At 44.1% G+C, this 17501-nt stretch overlaps 5 protein-coding genes across 5 annotated transcripts in view; 1 reads left to right on the forward strand and 4 right to left on the reverse strand.

The window, feature by feature from the left end:
• LOC308335367 (E3 ubiquitin-protein ligase rfwd3.S-like) overlaps positions 1–17501 on the reverse strand; it is a gene marked incomplete at both ends in the record, with an annotated part of 324422 nt that overhangs the window by 240816 nt on the left and 66105 nt on the right. The gene's annotated exons all lie outside the window — the stretch shown is intronic.
• LOC308335390 (histone H1-like) lies at positions 2178–2792 on the reverse strand (the record flags this gene model as incomplete). The annotated part of the gene is made up of 1 exon (XM_080792412.1): positions 2178–2792. One exon carries the CDS (start codon positions 2790–2792, stop codon positions 2178–2180), a length of 615 nt encoding a protein of 204 aa, XP_080648538.1.
• On the reverse strand, positions 4970–5713 carry LOC308335866 (THO complex subunit 4-like; the record flags this gene model as incomplete). Its single annotated transcript, XM_080793085.1, has 1 exon — positions 4970–5713. The coding sequence occupies one exon, from the start codon at positions 5711–5713 to the stop codon at positions 4970–4972; it is 744 nt and encodes a 247-aa protein (XP_080649211.1).
• LOC308335406 (histone H2A-like) lies at positions 13500–13883 on the forward strand (the record flags this gene model as incomplete). Its single annotated transcript, XM_080792433.1, has 1 exon — positions 13500–13883. One exon carries the CDS (start codon positions 13500–13502, stop codon positions 13881–13883), a length of 384 nt encoding a protein of 127 aa, XP_080648559.1.
• LOC308335420 (histone H4) lies at positions 16424–16808 on the reverse strand (the record flags this gene model as incomplete). The annotated part of the gene is made up of 1 exon (XM_080792447.1): positions 16424–16808. The coding sequence occupies one exon, from the start codon at positions 16806–16808 to the stop codon at positions 16497–16499; it is 312 nt and encodes a 103-aa protein (XP_080648573.1). The 3' UTR covers positions 16424–16496.

The following is a 17501-nucleotide window of genomic DNA, read 5'->3' on the forward strand; positions in this document are numbered from 1 at the left end:
ACATGTTGTGTCCTGGCTCACTGGCTGCAGTTCGGCCAAACCGTTTTTGATAAAAACTGAGTTATAAAAAGATAAAATATAAATACATGCTTGGTTGTTGCCCCCCTCCCCGTTCTGCCTATAAGGGCCGGCTGATGATCATCTGTATCATCTGTCGTTTATAACAAACCAAACCATTTGAAAATCGGTTGAAAGTTATACTTAAAATGCACCATAGACACAATGTTATGAGTGAGTGAATGAGCAGACTGTAGCAAGAAGGCGGGAGCCCAGCTTGTGTTGCCGTTTGAAACGTGTGTCATTGCCAGTACTGAGTCGACAACAAACTGTGAGTTGAACTGTCAGTTTGGAGCCGCTGCGGGGACCGGAATCATCGCATCGCGGGATTGACGACGCACAGGCCTGCAACGTAGTGTGTGTGTGCGTGTGTGTGTGTGTGTGTGTGTGTGCATGCGTGCGTGCGTGTGTGCGTGCGTGCGTGCGTGTGTGTGTGTGTGTGTGTGTGTGTGTGTGTGTGTGAATGCGTGCGTGTGTGTGTGGGCCCACAGTCTGTTATACACGTAACGTCCCATTCAATCTAAGGTTCAGTGTTATGGTTTAAATTCATGGTTTAAAGGTAACTTTACAACTAGCCTACTTTAGGGTTTCATAGTCAGGAGGGGGAGATAGGGAACAGTTTAGGTTTTTGAAAACAATTGAAAGGAATTGGGTTAGACAGTATTTCATTGTTATCAAAGAGTTCACATAAGTATACCAGCTATATTTGATAGTTGTGGTAATATTTTGAGTATTGTGTATTGTTATTATTTTAGAAGGTCAATAAGCCTTGTCTAGTATTTTATAAGATCTGTCTTTTCTTTTCTTTATTTATTTTGTTTACGATTTTTGTTACTTTAAAAAAAACACTTTCACATTTAAGGGAAAAGAAGGGATTCTTTATAGATATAAAAACTAAAAAAGACAAAAAACAATTAAAGTGCTTTTTCCCTTTTGGTTTGAAACGTTGTCTGGGTCCATTATTACGAACTCAAACACACCCCAGTTAGCCAGGCTGTTGGGGTGCTATGTCACAATAACTATCTCCTATAACAGCCAAGACATGCATGCTACTGGGGGCACGTTCGGAAATGGCGCACCGGAGCGCACTTATTCATTTCGAGCAATATGAGTCCCCAGCGCCGGTGCAGGGCAGGGTTGGAGACGTTGGCCTTATGTGGCCATGACGCACCATGCCACGTTTTAAAACATTGTATCCTGGTTAATGCAGATTAAATTCACACCGATTTGCCAGCATCAATTGATTCAGTTTGGGTTGAATTGAGTTGCTTCAAGTTTGCCTATCGTCCCGCTAAAAATTGTATATTGTAGCGGGACAATATTATACGATAATACGAGGCATGCGGGAGAACTATTTTAGCGGGACAATAAATCAGGCAGGCGGTGGACATTATGCCAGACAAGTCAACACTAACTCCATTGAGGATTATAATAAAAAAATACGTGTCATATTTTCACAGTATTTTACAATATAGTGTTTTTAAAATCCCGGATTTATATGCACAATTTTTTTAATAATAGCATGCAAGAGGAGGAATTTATGCCTTCTGTTGTTCAATTTGGACTAGGTCACAAATTGTTCATAATATGTTTTATGCTGCACTAATCCCCCCTAAAATTGTTTTACGCGCTCCATACAGTTTGATTATGGCTGTTGGGATTCATGCACTCAATTGTAGGCTATAAAATATGGAATAGAGTCCCTTATGAAATAGAGTAGACTACCGGAGATACTTGTATAATAAGCAACGGCTGATTTCGGAATGAAGTTATTTAATAAACACGCAGTTACGAAACAGTAACAATATATATATAATATAACGCTGATGCTCCTAGGCTTTTAGTTATCGTAAAACTGTAAATGTACGGGTATTCTTCGGTATATATTATTCACTTAATTTGTATGCAAAATAGAGTAGCCTACGGCAGAATAATTTATTTCGGCTGGATGGTGTTGAGCATTCGTTTCCCCGTAAGTAATCGCAGTTCTGGCTAACTTTGTTTCCTACACATACAATTCATTGACATGACAACTATATTAAATAAAGGAACATTCTTTAAATGAAGTTGTGGGGGGCTCTTAAAAGAGCCTTTGTTGGGTAAAGGGGCTGTGTTCTTTTTTACTTCTTCTTAGCGGCAGCCTTCTTGGGTTTCGCCGCCTTGGGCTTCGCTACCTTCTTAGCTGGGGCTTTCTTGACGGCAGCGGGCTTCTTCACCTTCTTGGGACTCTTCGTCGCCTTCTTCGGGCTCTTCTTGGCTGCTGGTTTCTTTGCAGCGGCAGCAGGCTTCTTTGCCTTCTTGGGAGATTTCTTAGCGGCTGCGGGCTTCTTGGCCACTGCCTTCTTCGGAGACTTCTTTGCCGCGGCGGGTTTTTTGGCTGCAGGCTTCTTGGGTTTGACTGCTTTCTTTGCGGGTTTCTTTTCCTTCGGTGCTTCCTTGTTCATCTTGAAAGAGCCAGATGCTCCGGCACCTTTGGTCTGAACCAGGGTGCCTTTAGCAACCAGGCTCTTGACGGCGATCTTGACGCGGGCCTTGTTCTTCTCGACATCGTAGCCTCCGGCAACCAGAGCTTTCTTGACCGCAGCCAGGGAGACACCTTTGCGTTCCTTGGAGGCGGACACGGCCTTGACGACAAGTTCAGCGACACTAGGGCCCGTCTTCTTGGGTCGAGGTGCTGCCTTTTTCTTGGCGGCTTTAGCCGGGGCGGCGGAGGGAGCTGGGGCGACTTCTGCCATGCTGTAGAGTTTCAGATGCACTGAACTAAACTCTTAGTAGAGAATGTTGTAAGAGGAGAAGGGGGTGGAACTTAAAGGATATGTGAGAACGATGTAGACTCAACCCACTAGGTCAGTACTCTGTGCTGCAGAATACTGAGACAGTTGTGTTTTCTCTACAACTAAAACTAAATAACATACAAAGAAATGAATTAAAAGTCATACAAAAAACTCGATCAGATATATAGCAGACGAGTTTAGCTTCATAATCAAACCATGTGGAGGGTTGAGGAGTCCTGTGTTTTTTTTAGGGACGTTTAAAACACTTGTACATGCTTACATGTACAGTTGTTTGTCAACTTTCCTCTGTCATTTGTCTTTTAAAATAGTTTTACCATATAATACCCTGTTCCATATTTGCTGCAGAGCCAGCAGAGATGTCTGGGTTTGGAATGAAAGTAAATCTAGTCGTTTGTGGTGAAGATTTCTTTTTTAAATGTACAACTTTCCAGTGTCTGCAAACACAGCTGTTGGCCCTGTGGAGACTTATCAGAGGGCACTTTATCTCACTCTGCTAAGCTCTTGTTTTGTGATGAGAAATCTGACATGTTTCAGGTAATTTCACACTCAAATGTATAATTCAATTCAATTCAATACCAATGGTGCCATTTACAAAAAATATGACATAGCTCAATAAAATGTAAAATAGATGAAACACCACACATTTGCAGGCAACTTATATAGCACAGTTATACTATTATATATATATATATATTTTTTTTTCTTTCTTTAACTATTATTACATACACAATTTTTGACCGCTTCTAAAATGTCTTATATATTTTTTTCCCCCTCAAGAAACATTGTGCCAGTATGTATGTGTATACATACTGTATGTGTTACATTTAAATTGGAGAGTGGAATAGCTATTAATTCGAATTGAAATATAGATTTACCCTAAATGTTTATTTATTATCATATATCCCTATTCTGGGTAGTCCCTACCCTAGTTATATTTTAGGGAGACAATTAGACCTAGAATGCCTGTGATCATTTAATTATACTTCGTAAATGTTCATGTATCACAGGCATGCATAGATCGCTTGCACCCTTTTCCCCTCACTGTTTCTTTTCCCTTTTTGCTTCCTTTATACTATAGTATGATGAATTCCTGTTCTGTTCTTTAACTTTAGAAGTGTCTATTTGTACGTTTTGATGAATTGAACAAGGTGGACCCTGTTGTAAACAAGTGGAATGCTTAATTGGGTCGTCCACTCACTCACAGTTAACAGTCTTTGTATTGAGTTTGTGCTTGAAATGCACTGTAACTGCAAACTGTTAATAAATATTTCAATCAATCAATTAATCTGAACCTTGAATATAGGGCTTAAAGCAAAAAAAAATCCCAAGACTGAAAATGTTTTTTTGCAAATCTGCACTGATCTCATTAAATGACCCATATGAAATCCTCAGGACTGAAATCAGTCCCCAGGACTGAGAACTTTAACCCCTTATGCGCGTGACATCATCATACCCGGAAGTTATGCGGGAATGTCTACTGAGTGGCAAAAAACGTTCTGGCCTTGACAGCCATACATCCAAACAGAGAAGTCCTGTTTGATTGCATTAAATTACTTTAAACAACATTTGTGTTTGATGAGGGGGGAGGGGCAGAACACCACCAACAATCAGAAATCAAACACAAATGTTTGGTCAACCCATGTGACTCCAATGAGTCACAATTTTCATTTAAAGCAAATGGCCCATTGTCATGTAAACTTGTTTAACCAAAAATAGTCACGCAATTTTATTCTAGTTTATGATGGAGTGATTTAAATCACACATTAAAATCTAGTTAATTCAGTTAGATGCATTATTATTACTCATTAGTAAATTAGATCAGTAAGACCAGATCCCAAAGCCTATGGTAATGAATAAAATTCAGTTTCTACATAACTGTGGATATGTTAATATAGCCTCTGAATATACACAATGCAAAAGGTTGGCTGTTCAATGCAGCACTATGATGTAATACATGTAAAGAGATTGTATTAGACCTAACCACTGCCAGTCCATGAATCATATAGCTCATATGCAAGCTTTAAGCACATGTTGCCTACTTTAATGGAATAAACTCTGTAAAGTGCATGTAGGTGGCTCTTAAAAGAGCCTTTGGGTTGTTGGTAGATCAATAAGCTCTACAAAGTGGTGTCCATCCTGGCATTGTATGCATCTAGCTGGGCATCAAGCTTCTCTGCAGAAAGCGGCTGTTTTTTGGCACCACCAGCACCGCGTCCGCCTCTCCCCCGGCCTCTGGCACCACCTCCTCCGCGGCCTCCACGTCCCTTCTGCTTGCCTCCAACGCCACCAACACGGCTATTCATACCTCCACCTCTGTTCAGACCCTGCATGGGAGGCCGTCGCTGGTTATCAATCTTTGAGGTGACGAGCTGTATGTTCATGGGGCGCCCATCAAGTGGCATGCCGTTGTACCGTTTCATGGCCTTCAGGGCATCTGCCCTCCTTTCAAAGTGGACATCTGCAGTCCCCAAACACCTTCCAGAGCGGTCATAATGGACAGCAGCCTTCTTCAGTGTACCAAACTCTGCAAAAAGTTCCTGGATATCTGCTTCAGAGACACCAAAGTCCATGTTTGAGACAAGGAGCCTCCCTCCAGTTTCCACACCAGCTCCTCCACCACCAGCATTGTCGAACATGTCAAGCTGTTTAGGCCAGCTGTACGGCGTAGATCTGCCTCGACCCCGGTTGAGGTTGCCTCGGCTCCTCATGGGGACGGAGCTGCCGGTGGCTCTCCCGGTGGCTCCTCCAAGACGGCCGCCACCACGGCCACCACTGCGGCCTCTGCCTCCGCGGCCTCCTCCTCTCTGCGACCTTTTCTGTTTGATAATGTCGTCTAAGGACATATCAATTTTATCTGCCATTATGCCCGAGCCTAATAACGCTAAACTTAGAATTAAATGGAAAATGGTAGTACAACCTAGACTCTAACTTGGTCCGAAACCCTGTCTCTCACTGAACGATCTTGCCTGGACAACGTTGAAGATTCTAAAGTGAATGAATGATGAGCTCAGATCCTCCTTGTTATAAGTGTGCTCTGAGGACCTAAGTGAGGACAGGCAGACTGCTCTGCAGTGCACTGGGCGGTGCCAAACCTGTTTTGCTGTCTTTGTTCTCACCAATGGTCTGAAACCGACATGGATTTAATTTGCACATTGACTGGTTGTAGCTGAAACCTTTACTATATATATATATATATATTATGTTAGGATCTGTCCCTCCACAGACCATGTCAGCCCTGGCCACTCCTACTTTCCCTTCCACTCACACAGTCAGTTCACTCACCTGTCTCCAACCCCCTCGTCATCCCACCTGTGAACACTTTGACAATCAGCCTGCCCCATATATAACTGGACTCATTGCATTCAGACTTTGTCAGTTCATACATTGTTGTTATGATGTCTACCCTGGAGCTCTTGCCTGTGTCTCTGTTCCTCTGGACCCTGCCTTGAATACCTCTGGTAATTTGCTCGTACCTATTTTTGTGTGTGCATTTTTGGGATTGCTTATCCTCTGCCTTTTTGTTAGCCTGCCTTTTGTTCTGCATTTAATTAATAAATTAGTGTTTGAACACTACTCCGCTGTTTGTTAGTCGTGACTCTGCATTTTGGGTTCAACACATTTTGACACCGTAACAGAATGAACTGACCAAAATGAACCCAGCAGAGTTAAGGCTTTTTCACCAAAGGGTGGTGGACTTTGACATTTTGGTTGATCGTTTCATGGTCTCTGCCCCTAAGCTGCGTGCTCAGATCCATGTGGAAATATCTATTCAGCAGCAGTGGTTCAAGGAGAGGCCCTGGGTCAGCCATTTTGTTCCCCACCTGGATGTAGTGCAGAGGAGGCTTAAAGGCTTTTTAGACACCAGCTCATTGCCTATTGCTTCCCAGCCAGCACCCCGGTCTGTAAGGCTTGGAGTGGTGAGCCTGCAGCCCACCAACCCTGTTTCCGATCAGCAGAATGTTCAATATGTTGACTTGCCTACCTATTTTTACAGACAGGCAAAAATTGAATCATTTTCTGATCCACGTCATGTTCAAAACCCTGATGCTAACCGGCAGAAGGATATGGATTATTTTTTCTGCGATGAGGAAAGTCCTGTCTGTTCAGAACAACTCCATGCGCAAAGCCCCTTTTATGGCACCCGTCTGGCTCGGGGGGGTCCCCGTTGTGTCAACAGGCGGGGGGGGGTCTCCCTGGGTCTCCCAGCCACCAAGCCCATCCAGCCCGCCTGTCCTGACAGGGGGGGGAACCGTGGCACCTGTCTGGCTCGGGGGGGTCCCCGTTGTGTCAACAGGCGGGGGGGTGTCTCCCTGGGTCTCCCAGCCACCAAGCCCATCCAGCCCGCCTGCCCTGACAGGGGGGGGAACCGTGGGCCTGCTAGGAGTAGGCGTGGCCGCCGACACCACCAGGAACCTCTGCCGCCCAGCTCTCCGCCGCCCAGCCTGCCCAGCACTCCCCTGCCCGGCACCCCGCTGCCCGGCGTCCAGAGCAACGTGTTGCCCAGCATCCACCAGCCCGTCCAGCCTGCTGTCTCCATTGGTGACCCACCTGTGCCCTCTGCACCCTCACCGGTGATATCTACTGCCGACCTGCCAGAGCCCTTGCCAGCCATCTCCCTAGATGTCCTGCCTGCGCCCTCTGCAACCTCGACAGCCCTATCAGCCAGTGACCTGCCAGAGCCCTTGTCGGTCATCTCCAATGTTGATCCGTTTCAGACCGAGGTTGTGGGAGCTCTGGCCCTGGGCTTTTTGTTCGGCTGTTTCCGTCAGCTGCTGTCTGCCTGCTCTCCATCTCCAGAGTCTGCAGCACCCTCCTCATCCCCTGGGTGTGCAGTGTTCTCTGGGGTCCCAACATCCTCCTCGTCTCCTGGGTGTGCAGAGTCCTCTGGGGTTCCGTCTCCAGAGTCTGCAGCATCCTTCTCGTCTCCTGGGTGTGCAGAGTCCCCTGGGGTTCCGTCTCCAGAGTCTGCAGCATCCTCCCCGTCTCCTGGGTGTGCAGAGTCCCCTGGGGTTCCGTCTCCAGAGTCTGCAGCATCCTCCTCGTCTCCTGGGTGTGCAGAGTCCTCTGGGGTTCCGTCTCCAGAGTCTGCAGCATCCTTCTCGTCTCCTGGGTGTGCAGAGTCCCCTGGGGTTCCGTCTCCAGAGTCTGCAGCATCCTCCTCCTGTTCTCCGCCTGCAGTCCCACCTGCAGCCCTGCCTCCTGAGCCTGCAGCTCCGCCTGCAGCCTCGCCTCCTGTACCTGCAGCTCAGCCTGCAGCGTCGCCTCCGCCTGCAGTTCCACCTGCAGCTCCGCCTCTGCCTGCAGTCCCGCCTGCAGCTCCGCCTCCACGTGCAGTCCCGCCTGCAGCTCCGCCTCCTCCGCCTGCAGTTCCACCTGCAGCTCTGCCTCCTCCGCCTGCAGTTCCACCTGCAGCTCTGCCTCCTCCGCCTGCAGTCCCGCCTGCCGCTTTGCCTGCAGTCCCGCCTGCAGCTCCGCCTGCAGTCCCACCTGCAGTACCTCCGGCCTCGCCTCTGCCTGCAGCATCCTCTGCAGCCCTGACGCCTGCAGCTCCGGCTCCAGAGCCTGCAGCTTCTCCCGTGGCGTCACCTCTGCCTGCAGCAGCTCTGGCCTCGCCTCTGACTGCAGCACCTCCGGCCTCGACTCTGCCTGCAGTACCTCCGGCGTCACCTTCCGAGCCTGCAGCGTCACTGGTGTCGCCTCAGCCTGCAGCATCCCTGGCTTCGCCTCAGCCTGCAGCGTCGCCTCAGCCTGCAGCGTCCTTGGTCTCGGCTATGTCTGCAGCATCCCCGGCGCCGCTTACACAGTCCACTGCCTCGTCTCGGCCTCCAGGCCGTCCTCCTGATGACTCCTCCGCTACCCCGTCTCGGCCTCCAGGCCGCCCTCCTGACGACGCCACCGCTCTGCCTCCTGGCCATCCGGCAGGCGACGTCTCCTCGTCTCAGCACCCGGGTCGTCCACCAGATGTCGACACGTCTCCCTCGTCTCAGCACCCGGGTCGCCCACCAGATGTCGACACGTCTCCCTCGTCTCAGCACCCGGGTCGTCCACCAGATGTCGACACGTCTCCCTCGTCTCAGCACCCGGGTCGTCCACCAGATGTCGACACGTCTCCCTCGTCTCAGCGCCCGGGTCGTCCACCAGATGTCGACTCATCTCCCTCGCCCCAGCTTCCTGGCCGCCCACCTGAAGAGCCCCTTTGCTCTGCCTCAGTTTCCCTCCTCCAGGCCCCCTCCACCCGCCCTGCTCGTCCCTCATCAAGGTTGTTGGACGTCTGGTATCCGTCCCTTGAGGGGGGGGTACTGTTAGGATCTGTCCCTCCACAGACCATGTCAGCCCTGGCCACTCCTACTTTCCCTTCCACTCACACAGTCAGTTCACTCACCTGTCTCCAACCCCCTCGTCATCCCACCTGTGAACACTTTGACAATCAGCCTGCCCCATATATAACTGGACTCATTGCATTCAGACTTTGTCAGTTCATACATTGTTGTTATGATGTCTACCCTGGAGCTCTTGCCTGTGTCTCTGTTCCTCTGGACCCTGCCTTGAATACCTCTGGTAATTTGCTCGTACCTATTTTTGTGTGTGCATTTTTGGGATTGCTTATCCTCTGCCTTTTTGTTAGCCTGCCTTTTGTTCTGCATTTAATTAATAAATTAGTGTTTGAACACTACTCCGCTGTTTGTTAGTCGTGACTCTGCATTTTGGGTTCAACACATTTTGACACCGTAACATATTATGTATGTTTGTTTGCAACATTCATGTTTTCACACTGTTTATTTGGTAATGTTGAACTATCAAGACTTGTAGCATCAGTTGACTGAGCCTTTTACATTGTCCACAGTGTTTACTGTGGCCTTTCCAGCCCTAGCCCTAGTGGAGTGAGGTATATTAATATTTATTATGTTTTCTGTTTTGGGTTTCATTCATGATTTACTTTAATTAATTGTATTTTGGGTTTGATGGTTCGTTTGGTTTGGTATATTTGGTTATGGACTTATGGTATACGTTTACTTGGTATTGTATTGGTCTTGTTTTGAAATTATTTGATTTATTGTATCACTCACACTGTATTATATTGACTATGAATTAACCATTGTGTTGTTGATGGTAATCAATTGATGTATTTAATGCACAGATATTATTGTTAAACTATGAAATCATTGATTTGTAATATTTATTTTCTAATTTAGAGTTTTCACGGTGTTCCAATGAACACAGGGCCTTCTCCGTGGCCGCCCCTACCCTCTGGAACGCTCTCCCCAAACACATCCGAGATGCCCCCTCACTTCCTACCTTCAAATCTTCACTGAAAACCCACCTGTTCACAATCGCATTCCCATGCTGATGTGTTTTTAAAAATATTGTTATATGCACTGTTTTATTGGTTTTATTCTTTTAATTGTTTTTTCTAATAAAGTTGTCATTTTTTCTTGTCCCCCCCTGGCCCCAACACATGTAAACTTTGTAAAGCGTCTTTGAGTGTCATGAAAAGCGCTATATAAATCCCAGATATTATTAAACTGAAATAAACCAAGGATTTAACGTGTGATCAACATGCAAATTATTTAAATCACCTCAATCACTCACTCAGACATTCCGCTGCATAGCTCTACCCTGTTGGGGAAGGGAGGCATTGTTTCATTGTATTGAACTCACATCAAAACCAGCAGTTGTTCACACTTCTGTACCAACTTACAAAGCAAGTCTAGAGTTTTGGTTTAAATCTAATCTACAAGCTTACAAGCTTCTCAAAGCGCAGGTGGGGGTTGAGCATGTTTCTAGGCATCCGAATTTAGTGTAACAATTGTTATCAGACTAATCAGAGTAATTAATACATCACAGTACAATATCACAACCACATTAAGGTTTAAGGTTAACTCCCTCATGTGTGGATTCTAAACATACATACTTGAGACTAACTGGCTTATATTTGAAGTATTTCTGATAGTACTAATAGTCCTACAACAAAACAAATTAATGAATGGCATTCCAATGTTGTCTATCTAACTTTATATATTACTATTACATATTACATTACCTTTGCAAATGATACTGACAAGATGCTTACCATGATAGTGTGAGCATAGTGAATTTGTGATATCTAACCATGATGATGTGATACTGACCATGTGATTGCAATAATAACATATTTTGTCTCACACCAGCCTTTTTACAAGGTGGGACCGTGTAAAAATTTTACAATATGTATACTGATCCTATCCTGAAGAAGGTCAGTAGACCGAAAGCTTGCTAAATAAATACATTGATTGTGCAACAGATCTGAGTGTGCAGAGCTTCCCTTTATTTTTCTCATGTTCAATTTGTGGCTCCAGCAAATCACTTAAGTTTTTTCAGCGGATGAGCGGTGGTTCTTTTTACAATATGTATACGTTTTTTCAGTGGATGAGCATGGTTCTTTTTACATTATGTACACTACAATAACGTTGGCTACAAACTGAAACTGTATATCAACTATAAATATAATGTGTTAAAAAAACACTGATTAGTCAAATAATTCGTTCTGTATACACCATGTTATCACAATTGACTGATTACACATTATCAGTGGTACATGCAGCCAGGACCATGCAGGACTGTGTCAGTGAAACCATAATCAGATCAGACACCAAAGTTTATTGAAGATTTAAACACGTTTTGTTTTCTGTAGTTGATCACAGTAAGTTATTTGTCCACAAATGGACCAAGTTTTCAGCTGACAATCTGTCATTGGAAGTCAGGATCATCTCCACCATCATGCTGACTTTAACTGGAATGTGTTTACTGGGGTCAGAAAACCTTTCATTTATATCAAAATTAAGGACAGAAGAAGAGTAGCCTATAGTTTATTTATGGTATCAAGTCGCCATGAATGTCTGCCAAAGGGATTGTGAGTATTGTTGTTAATGTGACATAGTTTAAAATGGTTTAGAATAAATATAAAATAATAATATAAAATATAAAAACTGCTCGGACTGTGGATGATGTTTTGAGCATATAACTTGAAAACCAGAGTGCTGTTTTTACCTAAGACATATTAATGAAAAAAATGCACGTGTGCATAACTGGTCAGCTCTTTGTTGCATTTCATAAAATAGAAGGTATAGTTTGTGATATGTTGTTTTAATCGAGGAGAAAACACAAGTGGCACAGAGAGAAGATATTCTGTCTGTGTTGTCTGTTGTCTTTGTCACTTTATCCCCCATATATGGAAATTCCTGAGTTTGCCCAAATTGGTGTGTCAGTCATACCACAGTCTACCACATGACTGACGTAATAAATAGACTGTACCCCAAATACTGTGGCAATGGAATACTGCCATCATTATACCCACAGCACTGATAACAGCTACTACACATGCATGTTGAGGCATTGTTTAGTTTTTAGACATTGTCAGGCAAAGTCATAATACAGTCATCGTATACGTGAGTGACCTAACGTGATCGACTGAGAGGCATAATCTATGTCATGCATTGGTGGACAGACGTACTGTTCAAATTATGTGATTCAACTACCCTTAGATTTTAACTTTTCAAATACAGATAACAACCCTATATATATATATATATATATATATATATATATTGACATGAGGTGGGGTGACCAGAGTTTGAGGCGAATGTCGCTTTGAGTGAGTGAATCCTTAGCTTGTTAGCGATGTCCTTTAACCCTTGAATAATGTTTCCATCTGGTTTAATGTAACTCGCCATGGTATTATATATATATAAGACCATGGCGAGTTACATTAAACAATCTGTTGCAGTTTGTTATCTATATATCACATGAACAGTGGTCACTGGTAGCCGTTATGCCACCAACTGCCGTATTCATGTTTGAATACGGCCCCCTAAGATCTTCCACTGCTGGCCTGTTCGCTTTCCTAAAAAAATGGCAACTAAAAAATACGGGAAGCAGCTTTTTGCTTCTACGGGCCGACGGCATGGAACAAACCCCCACTGTACCTTCAACAGGCAGCCTCTGTAGACATTTTTAAAGCACAGCTCAAGACCCACTTCTACACCCTTGCTTTTAATTTATCTTTTATTTTTTGTCCTCACTATATTGCATTAGGTCTACTGCTTGTTTTTTTTTTATGTTTATGCCTTGCTTTTCTTAATTTTTTTCTCCATTGCTCTGTAAAGCACTTTGAGCTGCATGTCATGAAAGGTGCTATACAAATAAAGTTGTATTATTATTATTACCTTACATACAAGTAATGCTTGCCTACAAAATGATTATGAACAGTGTATATGTGTGGCGAGAGACTTTGCTTTCTTTTAAATATACCCTTTACATTTTAGAATTATTGTCTGGTACTTTGCTGGGTATTTTATTGTATTTGTATATGTATGCATTGACCTGAGCAAAACAAATTTCCCTTGTGTATAATAAAGACTCTCTCTCTCTCTGAAAGAAACCGTCTCTGGTCAGGAACCTCCTTCCTTGGGAGGAGCTGTTCAGCCACTAGCACCGATTGGAGGGGAGCTCGTACACACTCAGCCCTCGCTCTCATTCATTGGTGGGGCGCACAGCCGCACATAGACAGTAGCAGTAGAATGTGTGCTGTTGAACATATAAAGGGTCTCGCGCGCCTCTCCACCAGCATATTTCTTCTATATTCAATTCCAGAAATAAACCTACACCAAAATGAGTGGCCGAGGAAAAACTGGAGGAAAGGCCAGGGCGAAGGCTAAGACCCGCTCATCCCGTGCCGGGCTCCAGTTCCCCGTGGGTCGTGTCCACAGGCTGCTGCGTAAAGGCAACTATGGCAAAAGAGTGGGCGCCGGAGCTCCAGTGTACCTCGCTGCGGTGCTCGAGTATCTGACCGCAGAGATCCTGGAGTTGGCTGGAAACGCTGCCCGTGACAACAAGAAGAGTCGTATAATCCCCCGTCACCTCCAGCTGGCCGTCCGCAACGACGAGGAGCTCAACAAACTGCTGGGCGGAGTGACCATCGCTCAGGGCGGTGTGCTGCCCAACATCCAGGCTGTTCTGCTGCCCAAGAAGACCGAGAAAGCCGCTAAGAAATAAATCTGCTACATTCGTTTAACGAAACCCACAAAGGCTCTTTTAAGAGCCAACCACTCTTTCCATGTAAAGGTTAATTTCCAATGTCTTGCACAAGCGCACATGCACGCACGCAACACCATGCGCGTGCACGACACGCACTTGCTGGTGCGCTTAACCCTCTAACACCCGCATTAATTTCTACTTGCAAAAAATATATTTCAACCTTACTACTTTGTAGGCTACTACTAGGACTAAGACTAAAAAAGATGTTAAAAAAAAAAAAAGTTTGATGAAAAATGTATAATAATGATATAATAAATTAATAATTTACATTTGGGGGATATCTTTCACAATAATGAATAAAACGTGTTCTAGACATTCTAATGATCACAAAAAAACATATTACAATTATTTTACCTACTTTTATTAGGGTAAAGGTCAAAAGTCTTAGGTTAAAAAATGTTCAAAACATTTTTTATTTGTGTGAATTTCAGCCTCTGTGGGGGGTGTTTATATGCAAATATCATGACTAATGCCATTGAAATGGCATTGCAAGAACAGAAAAAATTATAATAATTTAGTAATTAATTAAAATAAAATTGTTGCTAAAAAGCAACGCTGGGTCTTAGAGGGTTAAATGCATTGTGTATAGTACCAGCTGTGCTTAATCATAATTACGTGCTCGGTTTGGAAAAGTTTGATGTAGTTTGTTGTAGGTAATAGTTTCATTGAAAGCTTATTAGTTGGCAAGTGAGCATATTTGAAGAAATACAAATCTAACAAAAATACAATTATATGCAATAGGCTAGGCCTGTATGGTCGAATATGACATGATATCAAGGCATTTAAGTAATGTAATAAGTTGCTATAACCCCGTATGATACAAGTGATACTTGTCCAGACCATAGACCACAGACACAGGACCATATGCATTGGGGGACAATGTGTTGCGACTGTAGGCCACTGTTTACTATGAAAACCTGCATTTCCCGTCAGTCAGTCAGTAAGTGTGTCATGTCACGCCTCCATATATTGTCACGTCTCATGACATCATGCCTCGTGACACGTCACGCCACCATATATGGCCGTTTCCATATATGATATAAGATCACAACACTGACCTAATCAAACCCTGGATAGCCATACATGGAAAAGACTGGATCATCACCTATATCTCCATATATGGAGCTGAGCCGGCCAGCAACTCTACATCTGACCTCAAACCCTTAGGTCTCCATATATGGAGCTGACCTGTTCTGACATTCCATATGTTGATCCCTCCCCACCCGTCCTTCCTCTTCGATGTTTCCTTTTTGACTGATACCTGTCCATTCAAACTCTAGACCCAAAGTTATTAGTAGAGTTCTCAGGCCCAAAAATGAAGGCCCGGCCCTACCTGGGCCCTCATCAAACCCTGTACACTCAAGACACTGCCCCCGCTGCCACCCTTCGATCTCCATATATGGAGCTGACCTGTTCTGACATTACATATGTTGATCTGACCTCATCAAACCCTGTACACTCAAGACACGCTCCAATGCCAGTACAGAATTAATTCCATATGTTGATCTGACCCCCCCATGCCAAAGCACCAGCGCTCGCCCAGTAGTCTGCCGTCACCCAGGCAGATGTGTGCACGTGACCTCACTTTTCGCCCTCAGGGCGTCTTACTGGTATAGTCTGATTGGCCTACTGTTATTTATCTTTCTATTCCCACAACAATATAGTCTCCAGAAAAATACGGCATATTTTGGACATCATTGATCATGACTAATACATTTTTAAGAAATGTAATGTATTTTTTTTTTAAATGTAATCGTTTGACAGCCATAATACTATATATATAAATAATAATATATATATACACACACACACACACACACACACACACACACACAATTGGTAATATTAAAGTGGAGACGTTTAGCAATGTTGCTCATTCCACGGACGCGTGGTCATGACAAGCTGTACCTCGTTGTAAAGGTGACTAATCAACGATTAAATTATGTAAAACACAATACCAATTGGTATTATTAAAGTGGAGAAATAATGGACCAAAGTTAAGTTTCCGGTCCCTCACGGATCACCGCCCTCACAGAGCACAGTCCCCTCACGGAGCACGTCTCGTCTGCGAGACTGCAGCTGGGTGCTATTGTGTCGTCAACAGCAGCCAAAAGTAGTACATAAGGGACCCAATATACTAAGAGGACCTATAATAATACTTTAAGATAATGCATACCGTATTTTGCTTTGATCCTGTGTCATAGTTGTTGCTGTTATGATGCACAGCTCTCATCTGTATTCATAAAAGTACTTTGTCATTAATGTATTCGGCATCAAAAAAAAAAAAAAAAATGCAGACTATTTTTAGCTTTATGGCCCATGTCTCAGTTTGTGCCAGTTATTTAAGCACGCTCCACTACAACAGTTTGTTCAGACTAGTCAAAGGCTACTAAAAACTCTGATTGCAAAATCTAGGATTTATTTTTCAGGGCAAACGAGTAATATACTACCGTAGTTAAGTACAAATCTTCAAAAGGTTCTAGAAATTGTATAATGGAATCTGCTCTGTAGAGAAAGTGTGGGCGGCTCTTAAAAGAGCCTTTGGGTTGTTGGTAGATCAAGTCAGCGTTATTAACCTCCGAATCCGTACAGAGTGCGTCCCTGTCTCTTCAGAGCATAGACAACATCCATGGCGGTCACGGTCTTTCTCTTGGCGTGCTCGGTGTAGGTGACGGCGTCACGGATCACGTTCTCCAGGAACACCTTGAGGACACCGCGGGTCTCCTCGTAGATCAGACCGGAGATACGCTTCACTCCGCCACGGCGAGCTAAACGGCGGATAGCGGGCTTGGTGATTCCCTGGATGTTATCACGAAGAACCTTGCGATGACGCTTAGCGCCTCCTTTTCCAAGACCTTTTCCTCCCTTCCCCCTTCCTGACATTTTGAGTTCAGCTGTAGTTGCAGTTAGAAAACTGAGTGACTTGAGAGCTCAGAGCCGTGCCTTTTTATGCGTATTCTGAGGACGTAAGGGAGGACACGCACAGAGAGAGCTGCGTGGGCGTTGCCAATGTGCACCCTCCCCCCACCCACACATACTCCTCCCCGTGGTCAAATCATTTGTTTTTACAGTATTGCTATTCAACTGTATAATCATATAATTGCTGTTGTTTCTTGTCAGTATTTTTGCCACTCCAATATTGCTTTCCCTGTTTTTATTGGCATTATTCTGCGTCTTTTTAACTCCCTAATAAAGTTAAATAAATTTTACATGTTGCTTCTTCTTGCACCTCGTGTGTAAAGTGTATGTGGGTACTAATTACTCAGAAAAGCACTACATAAATTTGAGATGTCATTATTTAATATTAAATGATATCATTATTATCATGCAAGAGCCTGATACAATAATTTATATTTAAACATTTGTAAAAACCATTGGAAGGCATAAATAATAACATTCCATGACTTCATGGCTTATTTTCCTATGCTTTAGGGCTTAGGCCTACTCTCGATAATGTAGGCCTTAATGATTTGTCAATTGTCCACTATTCAATGTTGATTTGAACGAAGCTGATTCGTGGTTTAGCAAAATTAGTTGTGAAGAGAAACGCCGGATTAGAACTGGCCTTTTAATAAT

This window comes from Protomyctophum bolini (assembly GCF_963924005.1).
Source record: "Protomyctophum bolini genome assembly, chromosome: 20".
Lineage (NCBI taxonomy): Eukaryota > Metazoa > Chordata > Actinopteri > Myctophiformes > Myctophidae > Protomyctophum > Protomyctophum bolini.